The 12,106-nt window shown below is 33.6% G+C and overlaps 1 protein-coding gene across 1 annotated transcript; it reads left to right on the top strand.

Moving 5' to 3' along the window:
* The first annotated feature begins 202 nt into the window (after window positions 1-202).
* LOC127869218 (uncharacterized) lies at window positions 203-1,894 on the top strand. Its single transcript, XM_052411594.1, has 2 exons — window positions 203-469; window positions 750-1,894. Exons 1-2 carry the CDS (start codon window positions 232-234, stop codon window positions 1,103-1,105), a joined length of 594 nt encoding a protein of 197 aa, XP_052267554.1. The 5' UTR covers window positions 203-231; the 3' UTR covers window positions 1,106-1,894.
* Window positions 1,895-12,106: the final 10,212 nt, after the last annotated feature.

Below are 12,106 nucleotides of genomic sequence, written 5' to 3'. Positions count from 1 at the left end.
TCAAAAATGCAAAACTTTGGAACAGTCAAAAGCTTTGAATATATATTTGCAGTAACGGAGGAATCAACGGTTCAAATGACAGTTGATATAAGTAACTGCGATATCACAGCAATTTGTGAACTGCAATGTGGAGACATTGTTCTGGCCGATGCTGCCAATAGTAATTTAAAGCTTCTCAACCAATCCTTCCATAATCTCTCTGTCTGCCCGCTACCAGATATACCGTTAGATATGTGCGCGATTGGAGATACCGAGAATGCAGTGGTCACTAACGGGCAAGTCCATTTCTACTTTCTCCAAGATGGAAGCCTGAGGTCAGGAAAGTTGATCAAGGTTCACAAACAGTCATCTGGTATGGCATATTTCGCCGGCAATCTATATGTGGCAACAATGCCGAACCTTGTCAAGTACTCTATTGATGGGAAACAGGACAAGCTGTTATATAAAGACACGGAAGCCGGTGGACAAGGTAAAACAAAGTCATTTCTTAACAAACTTCTTAACAATACTATGCTCCCTGGGTAATTTTAGGGCGAGCATATAGGCGCATATTTTGTTTTTATCTGTGTCCTTCATCTGTCATGTTACATTGTTTGTCCGGGTTCTTTCGCAGCAACTACTATCGAAATAACTTTACGTGTTTTCGCATACTGTATGTTTTCGAACACATGCGTTTGTTCAGCTCTACGTTAACTTATACCATTTGTACTCAAAATGCTAAAGGTTACGTTTACACAAATTTGTTTTAGTAACAATTTCCCGATGTGCAATCAGCCGTGAAGGTCAATTCATCTACGTGACTGGACTCGACTGTCCAGGATTGCTTGTACTTGACATCTTTGGAAACAAACTCACATTCGTTAAACACCTTGACATGGTATCCCCGCGTGGATTGCACGTTGCTCCAGGTGGTCAGGTGTTTTTATGCGGGACAGGTTCCAGCATTGTCCTGCAACTCGACAGGGAACATAATAAATTGGTAAAAGTGGCAGATGGAAACGATGGCCTTTGGTCGCCTCAGTGTGTAGTGCTGTTAAATGGGAAATCGCTAATGATTATTGGACAAGAAGCAACAAATAGCATCTTAGTCTTACGTGTTTCCTGAAGTCAACACTTAGATAACTAGGTGGCTATGGAACATTTGTTGAAACCGATTGATGCATCATTACAAATTAATATTGAAGTTTTTTATTCTTTATTACACGATATTAAATTTAGTAAATTTCCCTTTCCATTTTAAAGAGACTGCTTGTGTCACCTGCATAGGAATACCATTATAATTCTTGCAAACAAATCGATGGAGAGTTTTCTAATGCCTCTACATTTAACCAAAATGACCAGCCATAATACTATTTTTTGACGCGTTTCGTAGTATAGCGTGAAATGTTTTTTCTTTCGCGATATAACAAGTTTACAGTAGAAATGTTAGCGATTTCGTTTTGTGCGTTTTCTGCACGAGGATATTGTGGAAAAGATTTAGGTTGTGTATAGTCATTCTACCAGACGCTCTCACTTCGTAATAATCGATTTTGATATTAATAATTATTGTGTATATATGTTTTTAACAAACAATAAATGTATGTTATTGTTTAAACATGCACAAAATGTACGTTACGGACGAGATAAATGCTTTAATAAATTAGGCCCAACGTTCAGTTTGTGATCTGACACCTGAAAATCCACACGAGTTTATAGCGTTCACCGTCACTGATTTTTCTTGGTCGGTCATTTCACATTAAGAATTGTGTATCCACGTTTTCAATAAATTGTATGTATATTGCTTACGATTATAACATTGGTGTATTCTCGCATATTTGTCGTGGCTGCACTACGCAAAAATAAAGCAATCGTCTGGCATTGCAAAGGCATGATTGTTGATTTGTATACTTAATGGATATTACGTATAGACAATTTAAAACAAGCTTGAAAATTCATTATTTTGATGAATATCTGCATGCTTCTATGTCTTACTCACTTCAAGTTTATTCAAATGTCAATTTTTGTTAGCTTGTTTATGTTGAATGAGGTTTGTGAAATCTGTTTTAAATAATATTAATAATAATATATAATAATGATCGTTGCTGTGATTGTGTTTATGCAATATTAAATGGTACACATTTTAACATTATTATTAAAGAGAAAACATATTATATCCTGTATATTAAGTACTTTTCTATTTTAGAGTCAAATGTATGGAAAAAGTGGTGTTCTGTTATTACTACATGCATTTTTATGTCCCCCAGTCTATACTGGCGGACATTATTTATATAACATAACATATGGTTTATTGTAATGCAAGGCCTCCGGTCCGAAATACAGTTATTAAATAATCATCCAAAGGTGGTAACAAAAATATGCTTATTAATAATATATTATAAACGAGCAGAAAATTTAACAGATAAGCATACAATATATATAGTATATCATATCATTACTTTGACAAGTATGTAATTTTAGGTATATGTTTCATAATAAAAGTACTTATAACGTCATGAAACGCTTTTATATTGAAATAATCATCAAGTAAAAACTTTTTCGAGTAGTAAACGCTTCGTGCAAATGTTATTTTATAGCAATTTCACTCTTTCCGACATAATTGTATAAAACAGATTTAAAGTTATAATATGGTTTCCTAAAATGTCGATTAAAGAGTTAAGTCTTATCTTATCATATTCGTGCGCAGTGTTACAACCTGATGAAACCAGTTGTGTTGGGTGCTCATTAACCTATATTGTCCTATCAGGGTTCATGGGTTATACATTAAATGTGTATGCACGTGTGTACTTGAACGAAAAAAGGAACCGGTAATAAAATCTAGATTACCATCATAAATAGCGATGTTCATAATACGGATAATACAGGAAATCTTTATTATATGTACTGTACACATTATGTGCACGCTAAATTGTTACATTGTTTATTTTATGATTACGTTACCTGTTGTAAATATGCATGGAACAGTACTGGTACCGATGTAAAGTACATTACATCTTAATACAGACCTCTTCTACCCCAATCGCCTTTCTTTGAATACAATTTATTGTTTGGTGGTGTCGAATTTGAATTGGAACCCAAATGCGACCTACCGCTTTTAAAAAGGGTATGCACGTTTTTTATATGTTCTAAATTGTAATACATTTATAAAAATATTTATTAATGGCCCCGAGCCGATTGTGACGAAGATATTTCTTACATATTTTCCTACAAAAACCGAATCATTCGTCTTTTATTAGAATCGGAGTAAGTGTTCGTGTGTCGCATGAATAGATATCGTTGCAGAAAATTAAAATGATCCGTAAAACTAAATTTAGATCCACATCGTTCATGCATGATATAAATGCTTGCAAAGTCGGCTGTACAGACATTTTCGATTTCAGAATTAAATATCTAGATTATTTCGCATTTTTCGACACATATTCGTCTTAACTTTTATTTTAGTTTATATTGAAATGAAGGTATAATAAGTTATTTACATATTTTATATTAATTCATAAGTATTTGACAAAATCGTGCATACCCGCTTTAAGGCAACAGTAATTATATTATAATGAAAGCCATAAAGTTTACAGCTTGGTCGCTTTGATTTTACGAGCCTTCTGTGCTCTTTCATATTTCTTCGTTATCAATAACGTTTATTGTTGCTTAGTGCAACATTTGTTATCAGTTTGTTTTATTACCTGATGTCTTATGTAAATGATAATTAATTATTTTTTGCTATTTCCACGTCGAAAAAGAAATTTGCAATGTTTTAAACTGTTACCGGTGAATATTGAACTGCTGACCGGTCAACAGTTTGATTTATTACCTGATGTCTTATATAAATGATAATTAATTATTTTTTGCTATTTCCTCGTCGAAAAAGAAATTTGCAATGTTTTAAACTGTTACCGGTGAATATCGGTCAACAGTTTAAACTATTGCCCGCTGGAATAATGACGTCATTTCGTCGAAAAAATGACGTCATTTTACAGTTAACGGTCAAAATTATTTATTTTATCGAGTACTGTTGTGTGTAAATCAAAATTTAGTTTGCTGTTATTTCTATGTTCGAAATTTGATCAGGTAATAAAACACTTATTTCATTGATGCAAAAGTACCAAAGTCATCCCTGATACCTTGGGAAACAGTTTTGACTGTTCACCGCGCATCCATGAAATAAGTGTTTACTGTTACCCGCTGGAATAATGACCGCATTTCGTCGAAAAAATGACGTCATTTTACAGTTAAACAGTCAAAATTATTTATTTTGTCTATTACTGTTGTGTGTAAATAAAAATTTAGTTTGCTGTTATTTCTATGTTGGAAATTTGATCAGGTAATAAAACACTTATTTCATGGATGGTTGGTGAACAGTCTAAACTGTTGTCCCTCGGTATCAGGGCTGACATTTGGAACTGTTGCCCTCGGCCTATCGGCCTCGGGCAACAGTACCAAAGTCATCCCTGATACCTTGGGAAACAGTTTTGACTGTTCACCGCGCATCCATGAAATAAGTGTATAATAAGTGTTCTTACAGTTTAAAGACCTGGTTCAATAAACGCATGTAAAGAAGAGCAGAGTTCCGGAACTCACTTGCTGATTTGTTTACCTGCGTACACAAATAACGTGACTGTTGAAACAATTTATAAAACCATGCATGTGATGAAAATAAATTACTTAAGTTATATATTTGTATCGGGTGATCAGGTGACTGAGCTTGTACGTCACAGCTGGCAATGATAACAAAAAGGTTTTTAGTGTTATAGTTTAGGCGATTAGACATGTATAAGGAAAACTAAATGTTTATGCAACGAAAATACGAAGTCTGGACATGAAATTGCCCAACATGCGATATAACATACACAAAAATAGTAAAATTTTGGCTGCTTACTCCAGATATACATGTCCCAGTGAGTATATAGTTTAAGTCTTGATGCGGGCGCTACGCGCATTCTTATACGCATTCTATCATAAACGCATGTAAAGAATGGAAGAATGCCGGCACTCACTTGTTGCTTTGTTAACTAGCATACACAAATAACGTGGCTGTTGAAACAATTTATACAACCATACCTGTCATGAAAATAAATTACATAATTATATGTTTATAGTGTGTTATCATGTGACTATACTTGTACGTCACAGCTGCCAATGATAACAAAAATGTTCTAAGTCTTATAATATAGGCGATAAGACATGTATAAGGGAAACGTAATATTATGCTACAAAAGTACGAAGTATAATGACATGAAATATCAAACCATGGCGATACAACATTCACAAAACTAGTAAAAGTGCGGTCGCTTACTCCAGATATACATGACCGTGAGTATATAGTTTTAGTCTTGATGCGGACGCTACGCGTCTTCTTCTTTGTCATCTCAAAATGAATAACGATTTCTCTTTGTGTAAACGTTGCTTGATTAAATAAACATTTGAAACAGTTATTTCGTGGCTTTTGCGTATCCTGATGAATTGATCAATTCTTGGAAGCAATTTAAAAATAGATCAACGTGATAGGCGGTTTAATCTAGCCTTAATCCGGATCCCACTTTACCTCAGGTATTGCAAAAGCGCAATTTGTTATATGGAGTTCATAGGAATTGTTGAAAGACACGACTATTGCGAGAATGTAAGTGTTTCAGTTTTAAATTTAGTTGTATAAGTATTATATTTACGTTATTTTAACGTTATTCATATTTATTGACATAGATGCGAATATTTCATTGATTTTCATTATATATTATTTTCAGAAATCTAGCTTTACTTCCATACGATTCGTATTGCCAATGGATTAAATATATTTTCATATTACAGTATACCACAGAGCGAAATACAAAATTAATCATGTTTTGTCTAAGATAACGGTAACAAAAATGCCGATTTCTCCTTTTATATCAATTATTTGAAAATGCAATTATTTTTACAGTGAGCCAAAGTGATTAAGGATGCGGATGCTGTTAGTTGCAACAATGTTTTTGTGCCTGTTTATACATGGTGCGTATTATCTTGTGAAAATATTAACGTGCGTTATATTAGGTCGTGTTTCTTTTTCAAACAAGCCCAAGGTTGTCCAATATCATGGAAAACATAAAATTAAAATAAGAATAAAAATGTTATATGTGAAATGAAGCTACCGTTATGGGCATGGAATCATCGTAGAATCGTCTCCACATCGCTGAATAGTTAAGTGTTTGTGCAGCTATCTTTTCCTGACCTAGAACTGTAAACATCTTATACATAGACAACGCAATAAGGTTATGGTTTCCTTTGATGTTTTTACATGAAAGTATACTCACCAGCGTGATTCCAAAATATGCATTCCTATATTAATGCGTTTTTTGTAAAATGTTGTCAGCTGTATTTATCCCCACGCTTTTTGAAAAGCGTGGATATATTGTGGTTATCTCCGCCGTCTGTCCGTCCGTCTGTCCGTCCTGGTCACTATCTCCACATACACTATAGCACTAGAACCTGGAAACTTACACACATGGTAGCTATAAGCTATAAGTAGTCAAAAGTTATGGGGGTTGGGGTGTGGCCGGGTCAGAGATTTTCACTCATATTTTATTTTATGTACTGTAACATTGGACATAACTTTTGCAATATTGAAGATAACAACTTGATATTTGGCATGCATGTGTATCTCATGGAGCTTCACATTTTGAGTGATAAAGAGTCAAAGTCACCCTTCAAGGTCAAAGGTCAAAAACCAAACCAAGGGAAGTAATAAGCTTTAAAGGGAGGTAATTAATGAACCTGCAAAATGATTTTTTAAATAAATCAAAGCGGCGCAGTAGGGGACATTTTGTTTCTGATAAACACATCTCTTGTTTTATGTTATTTTACATTAACTTCTTCCTTTCTACACCCATTTACTCCCAATTGATAATGACCATCTCTTATGACAATACGGTCAATCTCAAATATGCATGTCACCAGAACCAACCCTGGGTCAAACATGCGGCGTGGGGATACGCTTCGGCCAATGCCGCGCGATTTCTAGTTTCATTTGTATTATCAACATTGTATTTTATATATTGTCTTGCATTGCATAGTCAAATGAGTTCTTTCCTTAATTATGGTCTTGAGTGTGTTACCTTAAATGTCTTACCTTATTTTGTTTATATCCATTTTTCTATATGAGTTACGTTCTGAGAAAACTGGGCTTAATGCATGTGCGTAAAGTGGTGTCCCAGATAAACTTTTGCAGTCCGCACAAGCTCATAAGGGACGATACTTTACACGTTCATGGTAGTTTTAGCTTAGAGGAAGACTCTCCGTAGTAAAAATCGAGTTTAGTTGTATATTGTCGTCTCTGATTGGCCTGTGGTGAGTGCGCAGGCTTATATGGGACTACACATTACGCACACTAATTAACCACTGTTTTCCCAGAACGAGTCTTATTTAAATTCAGGTGTTTTCGGCGCTCCAGCTGGTTGCCTGTGTACGAGGGAGTATGACCCGATGTGTGGACGGAATGGCAGAACCTATGCCAACCCGTGCATTCTCAGATGCGCGTGAGTTTTAAATAAGTCATATTCACAGCTTACACAGCGCAGAGCTGTCAGAATGGGACACGTTATAATATAAACATGAGGAATAGGTAACATAATATAATGTTGTGGAATGTGTTTCGTTTATTTTGATTTGATTTGTTTGCGATTTAAAAGATTTATAACATATTTATTCATTTTGCAAACAAAATTTATCCTTTACGTATCGAGTGCTGTTTAGCAGATTAACATAAATCAACTCTTTTACTTCTTTAAAAGTTAATCCCATTCTTCGATTTCCGCCATGCACCTTTTTACCTGCCTGAGCGCAATTAATATCCATTAAACTTTTCATTATTATTAACTGATTGATCTCCTCGCTTAACAAATTTACCATATTAAACGTTTTACTGCGTCGAACTTTTTTCCAAATAAATCAATTTACCTAAAGATCACGATTAACCCACTAAAGCCCCTTTACCCTATCGCCTCATTTATCGATTTACCTCAATTTTCATATTTACTGGATTGGCCGATTAACAAACTTTATCACTTTACCCCCAAAACATACTTTTTTAGTTTATTGTATTACGTTTGTTTGTTAATGATTGTTGCTTTTTTCAATTCTTTATTGGTTTGTGTCTTTTGTCAGAAAGCTGAGTTATTATGTAGTAAACATTATTTTCTTTTTCCACACTTGTACATATCTAAACTGTCTATTTGCAGATGCGTAAGGCTGCGTCACAAAGGTCCGTGTAGGACTTGAAGAAGAAAAGAAGTCAATACGTTATGAGTTAACAGAAGCAAAAGTGGAGAAACTATGATACGGATACATTTTTGTGTTATAATAACGGTTATTTTTTTCAAAATGTATCATAATAAAGAATCGCAATTAAACATTTAAGCCTTGCCGTTTACTCACTTCCGAATGGTGAATATAAAATGTCTTTTGTAATGCAAACGTTTTATATTGATCAGGCTGACATGGTGTTCGTTTTTGTGTTTGCTTAAATCACGTTGTGCATTTAAAACGATTACAAGACTGGTCCATATATATATCGCAGGCCCAGATCATTTACCAGAACAGAACAGAACAAAAGTATTTATATACTTTATTGATTCACCAAACAGTTTTTTTATGAATCGTTTTCTTTTGGGGGAAAGCATCTTGCTATCGAGTAAATAAATAAGAAGAATATTGCACGACAGTATCTATCAATAGTATTTCTTACACAAATAGTCGTTATGAAAATTCCGTTTAGATGAAGTATAATGTGCATGTTTCCACAGATTGTGTGCTGAAAAAAGTTACGATTCCTAAATTATATAAACGATTTACAGTTAGAAATTGCTGTGTTTTTTTTTTAAAGTTAATTTGAATGGGTACACGTGTACTGATGCGTTATGCAAAAATCATCAATCCCATATCCTTCGTACTGAGCGTGTTTTCTTATAAGCGTTTAATATATACGTCCGTCCAATATGAATAGCTTTAAACGAGGTAAATGTCAGTAGTAAATGTCAACCATTCGTTTTTAACACAGAAATCCATATTTGTGATAAATAAATGTCAAGTGCATTAGAGCGAAATAATTTTCAATAAACACAAAATTTATCGGATCGAACGATGATAATACAACTTGTTTAATTTCCGTTTACAAACTACATTAGTAATATTTCCTCAACACAAATCGTAGTTAAAAAATGCTTCCTGCTGATCCTACTCTGTCACGCGATGCATTCATTTGCGATTTGTTAATCAGTATGAGGAAATAATGACACTTTAAAATAAAAATAACAGGCTAACTTGTTATAGACGGAACATGTTCATTTCTGTGTTCCGTCGTTTTTTTAATAGTCGTATTTAAGCATAAGTGTGAATGTTAATCAGAAAGCATTCGTTTACAACATAACATGTTCTTAAAAAAAAGATAACATATAAGATATATCTAAGATATATCCGAAGAAAAAAATAACCACTAGTTTTTAAGACGACAGGGAGCATGAATATCAAGCGAAACATTATCGTGGAATACTTATTTCATTAAATTGAAAGAAGTAAAATGGACCTAACGTGGCTATCCGACGATGGTAATGGATCACTTTACTGAAATATCAGGCTATAAAACAGTAATTGGTTCCGGTTTGTTCCATGCCATCGTTATCAAGAAAACAAATCAACAACCAACTTTGCCGTTCGTTTTATGAATGTGAAACAAAATACGTGTTAGTGATGCTTATATCGTGGGAGTCAATTAGAGTCGATCAGACAACTAAATATAATCGAGGCCAATGTATTGTTTTACGCATTTTAACTGTCAGATTTACTCGTCTGTAAATGTCATAGTTTATCCCATAAATCATTGGTATTTAAAGTTGAGGGGGCAGGAAAATATTATTGTACCTTTTCAATTCGTAAAAATTATTTCCTTAGATCTAAAAAACAACTTTACGCCAGATTTTATGGGTGAAATGTTGTTTTGAAATACATTAAGTTAAATATAACTTATCAATTTCGGCTTTGTATGTATTATTTTACATTTATTTAATTTACAAGGAAAATACAATAACATAAACATAGCAAACGAAATACATGCATCTTCGTTATGCCCGTTAAAGGGATACTGGTATTAAATAATTCCTACTGCAATTTTAATTATATTTGTTTGCATAACTGCTCTTTAGGACATATTCATAAGGTCAAAACATATAAAGCAATACACAATTAGAAATTTAACATAAAATCTGAAACACAATCCGAGTTAGACCAAATGCGACATCAAGCTTGGTAAATAAACCTTTCCAACAAATGGTTAACATCATAAATTAAATAAATCATACTTAATACATAAAATATAATTATTACAACAATGACGCACACATGTATAAACATTAAGGGCAAAACGAACAGGCCTCATCCTATTAAACGACTTTTATCTCAGTATGCAATTTCTTTTATAATCGCGAATACAATAATCATATTGTATGTCCTCTATATATAAATATCGAGGTGTATCATTTGTCATATTTGTATTTTTTCCAGAGTTATATTTTCTGAAAACGGTACCCCTCTGGGACACATGCATGCTTTTAGTATAATACATCGGCACAATATCTGTGCACTTTATGACCTATTGCTTACTAGTTGATCGCGTGTTGTATTCTCAAATGCTTAATAAATGTTTCCACGGATATGATCTGACGGGTTAAATTCAGAAACACTTTATATCCGGCATACAATTTTAATTTGATAATGCAAATTGTTAAGCTCAGCTGAACTCTTTATGTGGCAGCATTCAGTACATAAATCACCAACACATATCTTAAAGTACTTCCATTCACTAAGTTTGTATAATTCTGGTTTACCTGCGCATAATGGTGTATACATGTTCAAAAGTTCGCGTTCCACTATACTCAAGATACGACAGTTCTAACACGATGTTGTGTCGTATGTACTCCTTACTTTATTTATAACCAAAAACTGTCATTTTACGGTACTGTACTTGTCACTATCATGGCGTTTTAATAATGTTGTTTGGTTAGTTGTTTAAAATTGAACAACGCGCGGAACCTTATCATCTATCAGCTGTTTAAAAGAGGGCTTGCTGTTAGTAAACAGGTAATAAAAAAATAAGTATAACCTCTGCCACATCTGGTTACATTTGAAATATTTTGTATTAAAATGCGTAAAGGTCTTTTGACATTCATGTTAAATGCAATATCCGATTTTCCCTTTTATTTTATTGTTATAAGTATTTTTACTGCTTGCACACACCTATAATTTCAACACGTATAACTATGTGCGATGAATAATAAGGTAAAAATTGACGTCGACGAGTTTCTTATAATCCGTCCAAAGTTCGAATTAATCCAGCAACAAACAACTTTGCGTGCGCAAATCTTTCAGCCCAATAAACTTCACATCCCGACGATTTTAATCATTTCTGAACACAGCAATTGCCATTTGCTAATTGATTAGGCTAAATTTTACTAATTCCATTACCTTGTACGCGGAATCGGTTCGGTATTTATTAACTCCGGAAGTATGTATCAGTGTGTTGCTAGGCCGTATCGTCAGCCATTGTTTCCGGTTGCTACGGACGCACTGAGGCAGAACTGATTAATCAAATTAAAATGTTCAATTTTAGTTTTGATGAAACACCGTCATATATAAACAGGCAGTCTCTAGTAATCAAAATTTTCACACGTTCTTTAGGGACAGCAGCCGGATTTGTTTAGTTTCGCATAATAATACAATTTGTATTGCACCGTTTTTGATAAGCTTAAATTTTGAATAAACAAATACTGGGGTAAGTTGTTTATTACTATATAAACTATTATTTTAGTGAATGTTTTAATTATCTGTATATTTAAACGGCTCGTTTAAAAAGAAACATAGTAACAATATGAGCTTGATATGTTTCTAAATAGTTGTAACTTTAACATTGAATCAGATATATAGCTTTCGCTTCGCTTTTAAATCTATATAAAATGTTTAAAGTAGCAGTACTATTCAAAATTAACGAACATTTCGTACAATATTTCGTAAAATAAACTTAACCAATTAAAAAATCAGTGTTTCTTATGGCAATTGCCGAAATTTCAACGCCAGATGTGGTCTAGTAAAATAA

The sequence above is a fragment of the Dreissena polymorpha genome, chromosome 2, assembly GCF_020536995.1.
Source record: "Dreissena polymorpha isolate Duluth1 chromosome 2, UMN_Dpol_1.0, whole genome shotgun sequence".
NCBI classification, from domain to species: Eukaryota; Metazoa; Mollusca; class Bivalvia; order Myida; family Dreissenidae; genus Dreissena; species Dreissena polymorpha.
Note: the sequence above shows the minus strand (reverse complement) of the source record. Positions and strands in the feature narration are given on the sequence as shown.

Coding starts and splice junctions, on each gene's coding strand:
- LOC127869218 (XM_052411594.1), top strand. CDS start 232: ATGTGCGCGATTGGAGATACCGAGAATGCAGTGGTCACTAACGGGCAA. Junction 470..749: donor CACGGAAGCCGGTGGACAAG/GTAAAACAAAGT, acceptor AATTTGTTTTAG/TAACAATTTCCCGATGTGCA.